This window comes from Podarcis pityusensis, assembly GCF_964106645.2.
Source record: "Podarcis pityusensis genome assembly, chromosome: 1".
NCBI classification, from domain to species: Eukaryota; Metazoa; Chordata; class Lepidosauria; order Squamata; family Lacertidae; genus Podarcis; species Podarcis pityusensis.
In genome coordinates this window covers 65,111,361-65,129,519 of record NC_138028.1, presented here as the reverse complement: position 1 = coordinate 65,129,519, position 18,159 = coordinate 65,111,361, and the positions used below count along the sequence as shown (strand labels likewise).

At 38.9% G+C, this 18,159-nt stretch overlaps 1 protein-coding gene across 4 annotated transcripts in view; it reads right to left on the bottom strand.

The window, feature by feature from the left end:
* The window catches only part of ELP4 (elongator acetyltransferase complex subunit 4), a 149,791-nt gene that overhangs the window by 79,916 nt on the left and 51,716 nt on the right, over nt 1-18,159 (bottom strand). For all 4 annotated transcript variants that reach the window (XM_080983752.1, XM_080983753.1, XM_080983754.1 and 1 more), the window contains exon 8: nt 1,953-2,061. In XM_080983752.1, the coding sequence (XP_080839878.1) occupies nt 1,953-2,061 (109 nt within the window). The remainder of the gene's footprint in view (nt 1-1,952; nt 2,062-18,159) is intronic.

Genomic DNA, 18,159 nt, shown 5'->3' with positions numbered 1-18,159 from the left:
TGCATCTTTAGACTGGGAGCTAACAGAGAGGAAACTTGGAAAGAAAATGCTGGCTGAACACACAGTGCTCTTATTAGTGCATTAATTATTTCTTGGGATCACAACCAGTGCATTTCAAATTGGGGTGAGATCAATGTAAATATGATTAACCAAATGATATAAAACACGTTTCTTGGCTAATGTTTCTGTACACTTCAAATGGTAGTGGTAAATCACTGCCCCAATTCTGTCTTTTGAGGGATGCCGCTTAAGAATGTTGTTGGTGTACTTAACCAGTTATCTATCTAGTAAAAGCTGTTGACATGAAAATAATAACTAGAAATCAAACCACACCCATTGTTCAATGTTCTATTAAACATGCTTATGTTTCAAAACAAAGGAATTGTTATGCACAGTTTAATACTAACACACAGTGCTTTAGAAACTAGTGCAGGAGTAAAGTGCATATAAATGCAGCAAACAGAGAATGGCCTTCAGGAAGTGTGTGCATGCTAAAAGCAGTAAACTGTGATGCAAGGTCACAAGTTATCAATGTTTTGAAATTGTAAAAACAAATGCTATTAAATTATAAAGCTACTAATGTAAAAGTCATAATTTTTAATGTACAAGCCTTTCCACTTTTGAGCAATATACTTCTTGACAAAGGATTTTTAAGAAAGACAAATCCCTGAATGTTTTGCAGAAGTCTCAAAAAGTTACAAATTAACTAAGCAGTGGAATAATTTATAGAAAAAACGATTTGTTACTGATTAAGAAAGAACACAACATTTTAAACAAGAACACAAGCACATTGCAAAATATATGTGTTCCCTTACATAGCTTCACAACTATTAAAAAGTAACAATATTTAATCTGTAGGACTGTATTTGATTGAACCAATGCCACATGACCTATATAAGTAAAAAAAAAAAGAAGCTATTTTTTTCAATAGCTTTTTCATTTCCGATACTCACTTTGTTACTTAAGGAAATGATTTCAAGAGATTTGTTTGTTACATTAAAAGTACAGCACTAATCAAGCTGAAGCAAATAAGTTGCCACTACTCCATCCAAGCTGCGTTTTCTCATTTTATGCCGAAGAGCATTTACACATTCTTACAACATTTGCAGCAGGATTCAAATAAGCAGCTCAGTCTTTGGACTGGAGGTTTCCATGGAACTACAGTAGTATACAATAATAATAATGGTAATTTATGCACACTCAAAGCTCCGTTCTGGATTAGCTAAAACTGTTTGTCATTCAGTTTAGACTCTTAATAACTTTTAAACTCTCTGAAAGTGTGTTCCAAGAACTTGCACAAAAATCTGTACAAAAGGATCCAGACAAAAATGTTGTTAGACATTCTTGATGAAAATACATGAAAAGTTGACTGCAAGAAGTTTCTACAGCAAAACTGGTTTTCTATATAATTTAAATTGTACCATACACTTCTACTCTTCTGATTTTTAAAAACTTGCCGTAGTTAAATTCAAGAAAATTAATTGGCAATCTTTAGAAATAAAATTCTCCCTTTGTGCTGTATCATTTAGCCGTCTGTTCACCAAAATATATAACTGTTCTTCATGTTCTCTATTTAGAACTTGGCAGATCAAAACTATTGATTTCATGACAATTTCAGCTCACTGGTCAGACAATTGCCAAGCCTCCTCTGCATGTGAATTCCCCAAAGCCTGCCTGTTGAGATGTACATCTGATTGAGCCATGCCTTGGTAATACAGCTTGACAACATGCAAGGAGTTGCCATGTTTCCTTTGCAGCCTTAATGCACTTTAGTAAAAAAAATATGTCTAAATCAAGATTGGTTAGCAAGGTGAAACATTTAAGAGGCATATTCAAAAATGAAATCAAATGCTACTTTATGGCAGATATTCCAATTGCAGGGTAAACTGCTAAGTGCCCTAGAAGCACTTAGGGCACACTTTTTGCATTGCTAAGGAAAGGACGGAACTTACCATGGTAATCCTTGTATAATGGATTGGTTTCTCTCTCAGAGCCAATAAATGATTCAAGACCAACTACCGTATCTGACAAGTTTGTAACACGTTCCATAATTGCTTTATTCTGTAAAACATGGAAACAAAATGCACAACCTGTGATGAAAAAGATAATTAAGGTTCAAAGAGCAGCCCTTTATATTCTCAATGACAATTTGAAGGAAAAATAGGTCATCAATAGCTAGAAATTATTGAAAATGTGAGAAGCATTACCTCTCCTCTGCCAGAGAATACACTGTAATGTTTTCTAATGTAATTTTTATTATTAAAATTAGATTATAGTTTGAAGGAAGCGTTATGTATACATACATAATCCAATCCAATCAAAGGCCTGGTTTGCACAACACACCAAGACAAAGCTTGGCTTGGCAAGATGGCACAATTGTAAAGGGTTCTCAGAGAGAAACTCATAGCTGTTTTGCTCCTCTCACCAGTCCTTTCTGCAGCTACACCATTCTGAGCTGAGTCAAGGTTTGGCTTAAGGTGCCATGTGAACCAGGCTAAAGTTAAGCATTTTCAAGTTCTATTCATTTCTCCCCAGATGCTTTCCCCAGGGAGGTTCGGCTGGCACCTTCATTATGCACCTTTAGGCGCCAGGTGAGAATGTTCCTCTTGGCTGATTAATATCCGATATTCTTTTGTGAGAGGGGGTGGGGGGTTATTGTTTTCTCTGTTCTTGTTTTTACCCGGTATTTTATACTGTATTTTTATGCTGTGAACTAACTTGAGATCTGTAGATAAAGGGTGGCATACAAATTTAATTAATAAGCAAGCTAGCAAGCAAATGTCAGTGGGAGACTTGAACATTAACACATATTGTACAGAAAAGAATAAGTTTTGGTAGATTAACTGGGATACACAAAAGCTTATGACTCTTATATTTAAATATTCAAATTACTGAACAGTCATTAATGAATATTAATTTCCCATTTTGTACACAATAATATCTTCATTCCTTCAGATCCACACATGCAAAAGGATACTGCTGGGTGGGACACATCTGGGATGCAGATCTTGATGCAACTATTATTTATTTATTTACAGGCCAGCCACCCCCATTTACATGGGGGTTACATTCCGAGCCACTACGTGCATCAGTAAAACTGTGTATATTTGAAACGTTGTTTAAAAACCTGCAAACACCCTTTTCCGCCCCGTACCATTCCGCCTCTTTTTGTGAAGTTTTTGGGTCACTTCTGGGGTTTACGCAATGCACATACTGAAAACGCATAAATGGGGGCAGGGTTGTATTTACTTATTCATTCATTCATTCATTCATTCATTCATTCATTCATTCAACTACCCTTCATCCATAGATCTCAGGGCAGTTCACAATACAAAAATACAAGATTAAAAAAAATACAAAATACATAATAAAAACAAGAACAGAAACAAACCTATAACCCCCTCCCCCACAACACATTTAAAAGGGTATCTGATCATAATCAGCCAAGGGCCTAGCTGAAGAGGAATGTTTTTGTTTGGTGCCTAAAGGTATATAATGAAGGCACCAGCCGAATCTCCCTGGGAAGAGCATTCCAGAAATGGGAAGCTACTCTAGAAAAGGCCTCTTCTTGTGTTGCCATCTTCCAGGCCTCTCATGGAGGAGGCACATGAAGTAGGGCCTCACATGATGGTTGCAGGGTCTGGGTAGGTTCATATGAAGAGAAGTATTGCAGTCCTTGAGGTGTTGCGGTCCTGAGGTAATCTCCTAGGGAGGGGAAGGGCTGCAGTGGGATGTGGAAGTGTCTGAATCCAGGGACCTCCTTTCATGCTGCACCACCAAGAGCAGATTCCTCAAGCTACTGTTTCTGTTGGAGGTTAACAAGGACAGAAACCTGAGGACTCTGCTGCTTTTGAGCTCAAAGCTCTACTGGCTTACAATTCTCAGATTAATATGCAGATTGAAATGTTCTGCTTTGGGGGGGGGGTGCCCAATAGGTTTTTATGATATATTTCAACTATGAGGGTTCACTCTCCCCCTCTGTTTACAGGTAGAACGTTCAAGTGGTTAAAAAAAATCTGTTTTCTGGCTCCTGTTATTAATGTTCCAAAAGGGAATGCTAATATATATAATAATATGCTTCTAGGGGCATAATGATGTCCCATCTCTCCAAAGGATGACCTCAAAAGTATATTTAAAGATAAAATTGCCCTTCATCTGAGGATCACTGGGTGGTTTACAATATGAAAACACAGAAATACATACCATAGTAACAGAAATAAATACTGTCCTCCTCGCAGCTTAGAAGGCTGTAGATTGTTTAATTAGCCAAAGGCATGGAAGAAGAGGAATGTTTTTACCTGGTGACTAAATATATGCAACAAAGGTGCCAGGCGAGCCTCCCTAAGAGAACATTCCACAAGTGGGGAGCCGCCACAGAAAAGGCCCTTTCTCATATGCCACCCTCCAGACCTCTTGTGGAGGAGGAACACAAAGAAGGGTCTCAGATGATGATCACACGAGAACGGGCCTTTTCTGTGGTGGCTCCACACTTGTGGAATGCTCTCTTAGTTAGGTCTGCATTGGTTTGTATGGGGAGAGGCGTTTCTTGAGGTACTGTGGTCCTGAGCTGTTTAAGGCTTTATAGGTCAAAGGGCTCAGAAACTAATTGGCAGCCATTGCAAGTCAGGCCAGGATTTGCATTATATACTCAATTTTTTCTTGTCCCAGTGAGCAATCTGGCCGCTGAATTCTGCACTGAATAAAATAGAATATTAAGATACCCTCCATAAATTTATCCAGCTCAAGTCTTGGACAGTTCCTTGTTCCTAGGACATTCCAAAAAGGCTTTCCTATAACTTGGCAGTGCTAACAGAAGCTACTCTTTTCCAATCTTAATATGTAGCCATTTGCTCTTGTAAGACCAACAGTCAAATCCTCTATTGCAGCCCCCCCCCCCCGGTTAAGGTATTTTCAGAATGCAGTTGATAACCATAGAGGCCTCATTTTCTAAACTTAACAGTCTGTTTTTAAAAACAACTCCCCCTCTCTTTACGAGGTACTTTCTCCATTGCAACAACCACCTGAGTCCCTGTTCTCGATAGTTACTAACTGAGCTCATTCTTCCTGAATAAGGACTGAAAAAGGCCTTTCTATCCTGGTAAGAAATACAGTGGTACCTTGGGTTACAGACACTTCAGGTTACAGACTCCGCTAGCCTGGAAGTAGTACCTCAGGTTAAGAACTTTACCTCAGGATGAGAACAGAAGTCGTGCACCGGTGGCAGTGGGAGACCCCATTAACTAAAGTGGTACCTCAGGTTAAGAACGGTTGCAGGTTAAGAATGGACCTCCAGGATGAATTAAGTTCGTAACCAGAGGTACCACTGTACATGAAATAATCTGCATTTGAGTAGCTTATACTTATGCTGTGATCAACTGATCAGAATAAAACTTGCTTTTCTCTCATTTCCAGTGACTGAGACATTGAGAATGATACAATACATACCCTCAAATAAAGAACCAGATGTTTTTGAACTATACTAGTTAGGAAGCTGATATTAAACAACAGTTTATTTGTTCAGATGCAATGAGAAACTGGTTTAAACTAGCCAGGATAGGAATAGCAAAACTGGTATGCAAGGAGGGGAGGGATGACACTTGTTTGTAGCTTAATAAACTATGATTTGTTAATCAGGCCAGTATTACTACATCCAAACTAACCCTACATGTAATGATACTAAACACTGATATCTACTAAAATCCAAACAAACTATTATTATTATTCTTTATTAGTAAATTTTTATATATTCTTTATTGTTAATTATTGTTGTTGTTATTGTTATTATTAAACTAGACCCAACCAGACTATCAGATGCATTTGACTTTGAAAGGCGCAGAGGTGCTTGGCTGTAGACAGAGCTCTGAGTTCTGAAATTCTGCGAGCTGAAATGATGGCCACTACAAATGAGACCTTGAAGGAGACCTCCCCTTGTGGTTCAAAGGGAGGCTTGTAGATGTTCCTGGATGGGAATCTGTGGCTGGTCAGGGAACACTTTAGAGCTGCCTCTCTAAGGAATCATTTCAAGAGTGGATGGGATGAGAGGGGGGCAGTGGATGGTTATGGCAGGATAGAAGAGAGAGCCACTGCTTGCCATTTGAGGGTATTTGAGTGAGGGCCTTTGTCAAGGCCATCCTGGAGAAAGGAAAGGATAGTGGAAAACTTCCACTTTCTTGGAGAAGTGTATTGTGGTTGCACACCAGAGCTGAAAGGTTTCCCAGGCGGATTGGTACTAGTGGATGGTGGAGGGCCTCCTGGAGTGTAGGAGTGTAGCAAAGACATCTGTAGGTAAGTCCAGCTTGGTAAAGAGTCATCGTTCAAACTCCACGCAGTCAGCTGGAGCCAGTTGGGCTCCAGATAAAGAACTGGGTCCTGAGACAGGAGATTTGTGAGGTAAGTACCACAGAGGGGAGACTGCCAGGTGGAGTATTTGAGGGAACCAATAACAACAAGACCAGAATGCAGAATGGTGTGATAAGGAGCTCTTCTCTGATCTTCTGGAGGACCCTCAGAATAATGGGAAGTGGAGGGAAGAAAAGACCTGGTGGCCATGGGAAAAGCGGGGCAATCTGGTAAAGAACCGTGGGAGCTGATGATTCTAGTCTGAAGCAAACATGGCATTGGCTGAACTTTGACAGAAGCTGATGGAAAATTGCCGAATGGAGTTGTCATTTTGCTTGGTCCATTTTCCTGCAGTCTTGGCCAGTCTCCTTGCATGTTCAGGAGACTGGAGATGTATTTGGCTGCGGCTGACTGGATGTTGTGTTCTGTCCAGCTGAGGAAGAGACATACTTCTGCCTGAGGCTCCCAAAATTGGGTGCCTCCTTGTCTGTTGATGCTGGATTTCACTATGATGGAATCTGTGATGGATTAGGACGTTGGTGAGTTTGACAGACAAAGAGTTTCCATTTTGAATTTCCTGTAGGTTACCTATTGGTTCAGAAATTTTAGGTCCAGGATGGCTCTCCAAGAGACGTCATCTTTTTGGGGTACCACAAAGGAGATTGAATAGATGCCGAAGAAGCATTTCTCTGTAGAGACTGGTTCTAGTGTACTTATATCTGCCCTTTCACTTGAAGAAAGAGCTACAAGGCAGCTAATGTAGTATTGGATTCTGCAAACTGTGAATGGGAGGAAGCTGGTAGAAGAAAATTTTTCTAGCCAGCTTTGGCTAGACTTCTCCTAAAAGCTAAGCATGTGTGTTGCTTCCTTGCCTATCTTCTCCAGTGGGAGAAGAGAATGAGTGTTGGAGGTTGGGGGAGAGACAAAGTAAGTTTGTGTTTGTGGTCCAGTAAAGGGGAGAAAGTAGTGGGTTTTCCAGCGAGTAAAACTTAGCCAGAGTCTCTCCTGAGTCAGATTTCCACAATCTGGAAGTAGTCACACTGAAGCTTTTTTTTTTTTTTTTTTTTTTAACTGCAGAGCATAGTGAATCTATGCCTCTCCAGATAATGCCAAACTAACTCTTAATATCCATGATTACTGGCTATTACAGGCTGGGGCTGATGGGAGTTGGAGTCCAACAGCTTCTAGAAGGCAACAAATTCCCAAACACTGCTCTAGCACTGACATACCCCAGACAAAGGTAATACAAGGTTTCCTTAGTCCTCTATGTATCATAGTATCAAACCATTTAGGCCTTAGATAATCAGTATCAGTAAATGCGTCTGGGTACAGACTGGTAGCCAGTACAATTTTAACAATAAAGGCAGGGTCTCATGTTCCAGGAAAATGAGCCCATTCAGAACATGAGCAGCGGTATTTTCTGAGAGGTATTCAAGCATAGTTCCACAAAGAATAATACAAACTTGTATCTAAACTAAAAAAAAATCCCAAATGCTGCAACCTTTTCTTACAGGAGTTGCTCCACCACTTCAATCATTTTGGTTGCTCTTTCATGAACCTTTTCCAACTCGACAATATCCTTTTTGAAGTGAGGTGACCAGAACTGTACAAAGTATTCCAAATGCAGTTGCATCATAGATTACCAGCAACAACAGGCAACATAACAGATATACAAAGACAGGGATAACATCCCGATGCTCAGTTTCGTCCCCATGTCTAATCTGGCAACACTACCGCAGAACCAAATGTCACTCACAGTATCTGGTGTTCATTCACTTGATCAGCTTTTGCCTGGGCGATATATCGCCGAGGACTTCACTCAGCGGTACTGTATATTGCTGGTGAAAATGCCACCACTTTTGAGTCCCTCTGCTGGTCGTGGCCGCTAGGGTTCCTTCTTCCAGCGGCACTGCTAGCAGAGGGACTCAGGAGCAGCGGCAGTTTCACCAGCAATATATCAATGAGTGAAACTGCCATTGCACTCCGCCCTCATACAATGAAGACGGAGAAACAAGCTGTATCAGCAAGGCGCCAATACACCTTGTTCCTCCCTCTGCATCTTTAAACTGCTCGGATGAGGAGTGTGCAGCCGCCCTTACCACAGCCCAGCAGTTAAATGAGCCCCCAGCCTGGTGCTGGCTCCTGTGAGCTGGTGTGCCGGAGGGGGGGGGGCTCCCTGAAACTGCTCAGCTGAGGAGAGTGTGGTTGGAGCTCCCCACTTTGAGCAGTTAAAGGAGCCCTGATGCTCTGCCCGCTCTTGTGTGAGCAGCAGGAGCACTGGGGCTGTCTCAGCTGGAGAGCAGGAATCCTCCCGCTCCCCAGCTGAGCTGCGCAAACAAGCTGTGTTGTCCCAGTGCCTGGGTGAAACCGCCTCAGTTCCTGACGTGAGAGCTGGGGCAGTTTCCCCTAGGGCCTCACGGGCAGAGGCCAATGCAGCTTGTTTTTTCAACATTGCAGTATATTGCCAAACCGCAATGTTTGGCTGGCGATACACCGTGATGTTGAAAAGCTGGTATCACCCAACCCTAGCTTCCAACATGATGCAGGCCACTATCTGCATTCTACAGAGGACAACCAGGTCAGTCTACTGGCATCAGAAATGGCAATATCCAAAAACCAGTGGGACCTTATTTCTGTAACTGATCTTAAAAAGGTCATCCTCGAACAAAGGAATTTCAAAGAAAGACTGCAACATGAAACTGCTGAATTGCAAATCATAAAGACTGAACTGAGACAAAGTTTTTTTTAAAAAAAAATGTACCGCATGTGCCAATGCCAGGATATCTGTGTTATCAACGGTAACTGTTTATTGTGAATAGTTACTGTTAACAATATATTTATCTCTGTTCATACCGTCTGCATTTCATTTCTTTTTGACTTCACTGGTTACACTCCTCCCCCAACACATAATAACCCTTAATGTATCTGATGAAGAGGGCAATAGTTCTGAATTGTAATTTGGTCCAGGTACAACTTGATCTATGGAGGCAATAATAGATTAAGAAAAACAGCAAGCACACTAACTTTTGGAGTAAAACTACTAATAAATGCAACATACTACACAGTCAGGGTTACAAAACACAGTAACAGGATAGAATAAGCCGTTTTGTCATCTTAAAGATACAGAAAATTGCACATAATAATCATGTCATTTGCCTGAGGCCATGTAAGCAAAATGTAGGACAAAAATTTGGGTTCTCTATTCCATGTGTGCCGTCTTCTTAAATTATATGTAGGTCATATGATTTAAATATTGTGCATACACCTCAGTATTTGACTAGGCCAAGGAAGGGGAACCTTTAGGTTTAGTAGGGATGGGGGGATTTTTGGGAAAAGTCAGTCCAATACAAAAAGGAATGGGTTCTACTTTAACCAAAAATGGAATCAGATTGCTACTACTTAGCTATGAAAATTTATATTCCAATATGAACAAAAGTTCATCCAATCAGTGTTATTGCTTCCAGCATTGTCTGCAACATATTTTTTTTTACATATATAATAAAGAAGGATGGATATGAGAATCCTACTGGTTTCAAGAGAACTCTCTTCCAAGAAAACATCCTTAGCACTGATATTTAATTTATACTACAGACAAGACACTTGAGTAAGAGAAGGTTGGATACCTGTGTCAGTTGTCTGAAAAATGTAGCATATTTTGAACAGGTTTTTTCTGTAGTCAAGGTAGAATAGAAATACTGCTTTACTAGTTATAATTTTAATTTTTTATGCATTTCAAAGACAGAAATAATATTAGAGGCAGAATGACTTTGGGAAATCTGAATTCTTGTTAGAAACCAAGTACCTCTTTCTGATTCAGTTTAAATATAAGAAATGTGCTGCATTTGAAATAGCTATATATCTCTGCTGCTTCCTCAAAGGAGGGAATTAAGTAATTCATAGAGGACCAAACAGCGACTTGCCTACATATGCAATCACCAACAAGCAAATATCAAGCAGAGCATCCATCTGATGTTTGTAATCAAATGGTAGGTTAAAGATACTGAATTTTACAATCAGTTTACACTAATCCCTTATTGAGTATAAAATTATAGCCTGTCATCAGGAACAGGCTGCCAAAGCTAGGTCCAGATGGGAGACTGGCTGGGAAAAAGATGAAATAGGTGGGGAAATGATGGGAATCTGACAGAAGACATGACTGCTCCCTCTGCTGGCAAGGCCCTCATCTGCTTTAATTTTTAACTAATGACTAGTTTTTCTTTAAATATTAATGATGCAGCCAATAAATAATGCAAAGTGTTCCTTCTTCGGTCTGTTGCTGTGTGTTTTCACATTTCTGAACTCATGATGCCCTATTTTACGAAAATAATTTTTAAGAAAAGAGAAGGCTGAAGGATTTATCAGCTAGCTTTTCCTGTTTAAAATTGCACAATTAAACAGCACCTTTTTAAAAATGTGAACTTTGATACGTACTGTTTATGTTTCAGAAATTAAAAGTAAATATAATGAATGAGACACAACATATACTTTAAAGTACATGTGGTACAGACATTTCTAAATCTCATGCCATGCAAACACAGCTCATGGGGGAGGAGTAGGGAGAATGGATTTTGAAGAGCTTCTAACAGAAAGACTCTGGAAAAATTTGATCTGCAATGTAAGTTAATAAGCTGAAGTAAGACCATTTTATAAACATCAATCGAAGGATTTTGGACTCCAACCAGAAACTCCCAGAACAGGAGGGATCAGTTTTTTTCACCCACTGTTCTCATCTGAATCCTGGCTGAAAAGCTACTCCAGCTCCCAGCTTTCCAGAAGGCTCCATCCCAGGAATCCTCGTCTGCCATTTGGTTTGCTGATTTTAATCTCTCAGGACTTTCTTACAGTGGCTCCACTATGCTGAACTGGCACTAGCTTCAAGAAGTGAGTTATTATTAAACTTGTAGGTCAATTGTGGCACTAACAACTCTTTGGAAGCTTTCAGCCACAGTGTACAATTTGCTGGAGTAATTAAATATTAATTCTAAGTGTTACATTTTGTGGCTAAGAGCTTTTATTTTCCATCATCAGTCTGGAACAGAAAGAGGTTAGAAGGCTAATTTAATCTCCCTCCCTCCCCCTAGCATTAAAGCTTAACTACACAGGGCACAAAAACATCATTAAAGATGCAACATTCCTTTATATCATAATTATCATGTAATTAATAGAACAGACCTAAAAGATAGAGATAAGCAGGTAGGTGTTAAGAAAATAAGGCAATAGTCTGTACTTTATAAAAGTATTTTGCAGAAATTTGACTATACATTAAATGTTAAAATCATGTTTATTTGTTCTATTTGGAAAAAGCTGCATTTGAGCAGCAAACACTCTTAGTGGTTTTCAAAAGTGCATCACCTTATTTATAAATAACACAAAATATTCAAGAAATATAAACATTACCAAACTTTCATTTTCCAAATACAGATAATCAAATCCTAATTATTCTTACTAGACGCTTTCCTTTTCTCAGAACTGTCTAAATAAGCTCTATGCATGAGCTCCCTGCCTTCTGCCTTTGTAACAGTTGTGTCCATACTTGGATGCTAGACATTATATTAACTATCTAGCTCAGCAGCCAAAATACTCCATATGCCTAAACAGATGAGTACTCACCATACTGTGAGAACATCTAACAATCTCAATCAATGCTGCAGTTTTCATTCTGAAATCTTGACTCTCAGTTAAACAAGACCAAGTTATTTTATAGAACCCTACAATTTATTTCAGATTAGACAAACACATTTGTTCTGTAACTTGGTTTTGTTGTTGCTAATCTCAGAATCACACAACTGAAGTGTACCCAGTGAATCATATACTTCAATCTACATTTTTTTAAAGAGACTATATAGCTCTAAGGCTGTCCTTCAAAAATATGTTTTCTTGAAAGACCCTAGGAAAGAAGACTGCAATCTTCTTGAGACAATTTAGACTGCAATTCTGAAAGTAAGTCCCACTGAATTCAATACTCAATACTTTTGAGTAGACACGTTTAGGATTACACTGTTAATCTACTGCTGAATGTCAAAGTTAATTTTAAAAAGTATTTCAGAACTGTCAAAATGCCCCCACCACCCTCAGTCTTATTACCAAGATCAGATAGTAATACAGTGGGGAGGGGGATCAAAATGAAGTACAAGGAATCTTCCATAGGTGACAGAATTTGTGGAACGTGCCATCCACCCAATTTTGGGTGATTTTTCTTTCATCCAGCAGCTCCTATGCCTCATCTTAAGCTACTGTCAAAGATTTCCCCCACCCTGAGGAGAGGTTTTTACAGGGTAGATGGTACAAGGAACTGCAGTAGATTTGGGGCAGGGAATTCCCTTGTGTGAAGCTTCCTTCTGCTCAAAAATCCAATGCTATTTTTGTTGCTTAGTATAGTTTATCTTCTTAAATGTGTGAAATTTTACAAATAAGTTAATGATTTATTACAGCTTCCACTAAGGAACTCAGATAAACATTGTTTTAGTTTCATAAAACTCTTCCTGTGGACTGGCGCAGAGGTAATAGTTGGGAGGAATATGGTAACTGCAGCTATGAAACTGGGAGATGGCAAAATGTTTTATACCCTCTAGCTTCTCTCCTCTCTAGAGTGAATCTCGGTTGGTCCTGAGTACTGTTAACTGTTGTCAAGGAAAACTAGGGATCCCTTTAACCAAGATGGGAAATCAGCTTTGAAGTCTGATTTCAAAACCGTGTTAAGAAAGAAACCACATCAGCCTAACAATGATTCATGCCAGTACAGATGTAATACTTAATCATACTCACAGGCGACTAAGGAAGAGGGGGTGAAACCTGCTTGTGAAAGCGCTGTGGAGAGGGACTTTGTGATCTGGCAGCACACACCCAATCTCTTAACCATGGTTAGGAGATGCTCATTGTTACACCTGCTAAAGATGATTAGGTCGAGGGTATGTGACTTGTCCAGGACAAGTTACTTTTTTGCACATGGTTGAAATATTGATAATATTATTTTTTTAGGCAAAAAATGGTTTACAACATAATTACTATCAACCTGGCAAACCTGATCCCACAATTCTATGACCTTCTATAACTCCATGTGCAGTCGTCAAAATGTTCTCTTTTATTTACATTTAGAAAATAAAGTAGCACAAATCTAGTCTTAGTACCATGAAAACTAAGTTCTATATTTTTCCTCTAGAAGAGCACCAAACACATTTTTCTGTTGTGGTACAGAGACTACAAGATGGGAAATCTTGGGAAATCTTAAATAAATTCAATTTTTAAAAATAGAGAGAATAAAAAATATTAGTTCTATATGGTATTCTTTACCTCCAAGAATAAAAATGCTTAAAGAATAAAACATCAGCACAGAAAAATATATAAGCACATAGCCTGCTCTATTTGATAATCAAAACATAAGTTCTAAAATATTCTAATTGATTTGAAAGAGACTTTAGAGGCAATAATACCCAGCATGAACACAAAAGTCTATAGATGTGAAGAGGTTTGTTTCTGGTTTTCTTTCTACTGAGAAACATAATGTAACATGTACTCACTTCAGTGAATTCAAAGAAGCAAGATATAAATAATTCACCATCTACATTTTTAAACATATCATATGAAATAATGAAAACACCACACTAAACAGTACCTCACTGAATCCTTGAGGAATATAACAAGGCTTATTCCTACTGACTTTTCGTTTATCAGTTTCCCTTGGTATATGCTGAGTAATAATTCTATCCACTTATGAAACAGGTTCACTTTAACTAGTTGGATCCTACAACAAAACTAAACAAATTAGCAATTTGTACTGTTTGTTGCAGGACTAAATAGTATAGTTTCTCCCCCAAGCATATATAGTTCCAATCACTATTTACTACCCTGCAGAAAAGCAAATTGTAACTGCTCATGCACCATGGGGCTTTCCTGCCCCCAACTTGCAACTGCCTGTGCTCCTTAAAAAGCTACTTTTGAGAGAGTTGGAATATGACAATACAGAAGGGAAATTGGAGATATCTGGGGAGAGACAGCTTGCACAGGCAGAACTCTGCTTGTTTTTCTCCAATTACTCCTTCCACTGCAGAACCCAGGGCCACATCCCAGGTCTTTCTCAAGAGCTTTCTCAACCCTCAGGAGAGGCTTTTGAGGGCTGTGGCATAAGTGAGTTCCATTCATCCAATCTTTAGATCCAAGCCTATACATCTTCCCTTTGTAGAGTTTGATGTTATTCTACTGCAAGACACAGATGATAAAGATATTCAAACACAAATAGCAACAAAATGCTCAGGGACCTTACAGATGTCTATCACTCTGACTAGACCTTTTAGACTGTTCAGTGATCACAGCAAATAGAAGCACTATAAAGGGTCATCTTCCAATTCACATTCCTGGAGAATATATTGTATTATTGGCCTCTATGGTGGTAAGTTTTGATTCAGCTCGCAATAAAGCAATTTAGGAAACCAATTTTGTAGTTTCCCCAGTCTTTAACAACCCAATTTTTCTGACAGTTCCTGCCCAATGCAATAAACTCCCATGGAAACTACACAGAATATAAATGATTATTTAATCTAAAGGCTATAGGAGAAAAGTTATTGTGTTAATTTAATAAATAATAACTATATTTTTGTTACATTTGCTAAACAATTGTGTGCATTATATACACCTTGAGTGGTTTTACTCTTAAACATGCTTTAAAAAAAGGAGACGTTTTATTGTTTTAATTTTTTTTTGTAAGCTGCCTTGTAAGGAGTGCTCTTGAAAACCAAGATATAAATACATTAAATAAATAAGCTAATTCTACTGGAAATATTGAATAAATAGACATATAGAACTGCACATGAATCTCTTTTATGCAAAGGTGAAACAAGGAAAACTTTTGTATTTTAGACAAAGATCTTTCCCTTACGTTTTTTTAATCCACTCACAAATCCCAGCAACAGAGTTGTGAGAAGCTCAGTAGTGAGAATGTGAGCAGCTGCTGTTATTAGAACTAAAAAGTCTGTCTAGTGCTTGAGACTGAGAGACCACATGTTCGGCTGTCCTCTCATCTTGCCATCCTCACCAATTAACTATTAACATGGAGGGCTGGACACATGCTCTTGGGGGCTCTTTAACAGGCTTCTTGGAGACTGGAACAACTACACAGCAGGGCTCTGGGAACTGAGTAATGTGGGATATAGGAAAACCTCAGCCGCTTTGCTCCTCCTGATGACAGTTTGCTCTACAGTTTAAGAATTCTGTTAAGTTACTGCTTAATGGAAAGAGGATGCTTGAGGTTTAACCATTGCTAGCTACATTTAATGTTACTACTGTGGCAAATGCATCAAATTAATACAACATATTTCTTCACTAAGTCTAGTCAAAGGTGACACATAGGGTTTTAATGTTAAATCTGCAAAATGCTGGGGAAAGTGTGTGTGTACGTGGAGGGGAAACCAAATATTTAAGTAGGAGAATAAATCAGCTGCTAGCAATTGGAAATGCAGCATTTTTTGCTATTATAAAGTTATTTTACTTAAGTTAATAATGCATGAACTCTTTAATATTTGTCCATACCAATATTAAAGTTCTATTACTTAGATTATGAATGTGTGTAGTTTTCATATTTGTTAATACAGTGTTACCTCAGGTTAAGTACTTAATTCATTCCGGAGGTCCGTACTTAACCTGAAACTGTTCTTAACCTGAAGCACCACTTTAGCTAATGGGGCCTCCCTCTGCCGCTGCGCCGCTGGAGCACGATTTCTGTTCTCATCCTGAAGCAAAGTTCTTAACGTGAAGCACTATTTCTGGGTTAGCAGAGTCTGTAACCTGAAGCATATGTAACACGAGGTACCACTGTACCAATATTAAAATTTGCAACTGAAAACCGTGGGCTTCAACTAATTGAATGTGGGAACATAGTCTATAGAGCCTCGTTTTTCCCATCCTCTGCCAGCTCAAGGACTCAGGTGCACCACAAGCAGAGCCAAGGGGCCACTGCAGGGAAGGGAGTTTTCTGTGCACATCCAATCTCTACATCTTGCCCCTTACAACATGTAAATTACTTATGCTCACTTCAGGAGTAACTTGAATGATGCAGAAATAGGGATTCAACAGGAATGGAGGAGTCATGCATGGACCTCCAATTCCTTGCAGTGCTGCCTTCCAGACCACTTTTATGTGCTCATTATTAGCAGGGGAGAAGGAAAACAAGGCTGAATTAGTTCCTTATGGGATTCCTATGTACACATGCTGCTCCTGTTCTCAACTGAATCAAGTCCTATAAGTACAAAACTTGAATATTCATCCTTAGCCAACCCAAAATGTATTTGTTTTAGGTAGAATGGCTGTTACAATGTATGCTACGTATCTCTTAACTATCCATTACAAGGAGACCAAATCTGCAACAGAACTAATTGTTCTGATTTTGGGGCAATGCAATACAAAAAGCGCTCAAGGGCTCTGAAGTCATACTGGTGTGATATACACTTCAAAAATAAATAAAAATATTCTGTCTAGGGCTATTAAAAATCCACTAGCAAGATCAGTTAGGAAACAGTCAGAAACATGTTATGTGAATGGATACCTCAGGATTAAATTCCTTCTCTCCATCTGTAATGCCCTGCACAGTTTAAATGCAACTAGGTCAAAGCCCTCTTTAACTTTAAACCTAAAATATCCAAGGTTGTTTCCCTTATCTCTATGTAACTAATTTTATCAAATAAAGTATTAGACTGGCCTTGAAATATTTTTCTTTATTAAACCATATAGGCTGCTTATCACTATTTCAGAAATTAAAAGTGCTAATATACTGTTAGTATTTGCTCCAATAGTTCCCAAATTCAGAAATCAAGCATAAAATTTGTATTTCCTTGTCTACTGTGCTTCACACATAATACTATGCTAAATCATGGTTTAGTATGGACAAGCTTACATGTAAGCACTCTTTGCTCCTCCTCAATTGTTTTATTGCTGCACTGAGCTAAACAGTGGTTTGGCTTAGTGTGTCATATGAACATGGGCTTGTGGTTTAGCTCTCTCCAGAAACATCATAAGCTGAACCAAGGATTGTCCTATGGTTTACAGCTTGTGGTTTGTCTGGAGAACAGCCATACAGTGGTATCTCGGGTTAAGAACTTAATTCGTTCCGGAGGTCCATTATTAACCTGAAACTGTTCTTAACCTGAGGTACCACTTTAGCTAATGGGGCCTTCTGCTGCCGCCACGCGATTCCTGTTCTCATCCTGAGGAAAAGTTATTAACCCGAGGTACTATTTCTGGGTTAGCAGAGTCTGTAACCTGAAGCGACTCTAACCTGAAGCGTCTGTAACCCGAGGTACCACTGTATCATGAGCCCATATTCCAATGACATGCTAAGCAAAACCACTGCTTAGTTCAGTGCAGTATAGCAGGAATTAGTGGGGAGGTGGAAAAGCATGTTTGCTTGTTCTCACAAAGTCATGTTTTGGCTTCGTGTTACATGCAAATGAGGGCACTATATTTGCTCTCCCTTCATCTTTTGTGACCATTCCAGTGCTCTATTAATTCTTCAAACTAATATCTAATCAATGTGAGATTCACCCAGCATCTTCAGGATCCTTGAACATATGTCATCATGCTGTACTGTTTTAATTTAATTTAACTTGCACATTCTCCTTTTCTATTCTAACCTCTGGCCATACACATGGGAATGAGCTTGCAATAGTTTGTTAAGTGTAACTTTCCCTTCAATAATGACTAGCTCCTTAACACCCCATTTCCCCATTTACCACACTTTCTCATAAGACTATGATGGCCTAGAACAACTTTAAATTACATAGTTAAATTGAGTTATATTAAATAAAATAATGATAATAATTTAACACTATATTT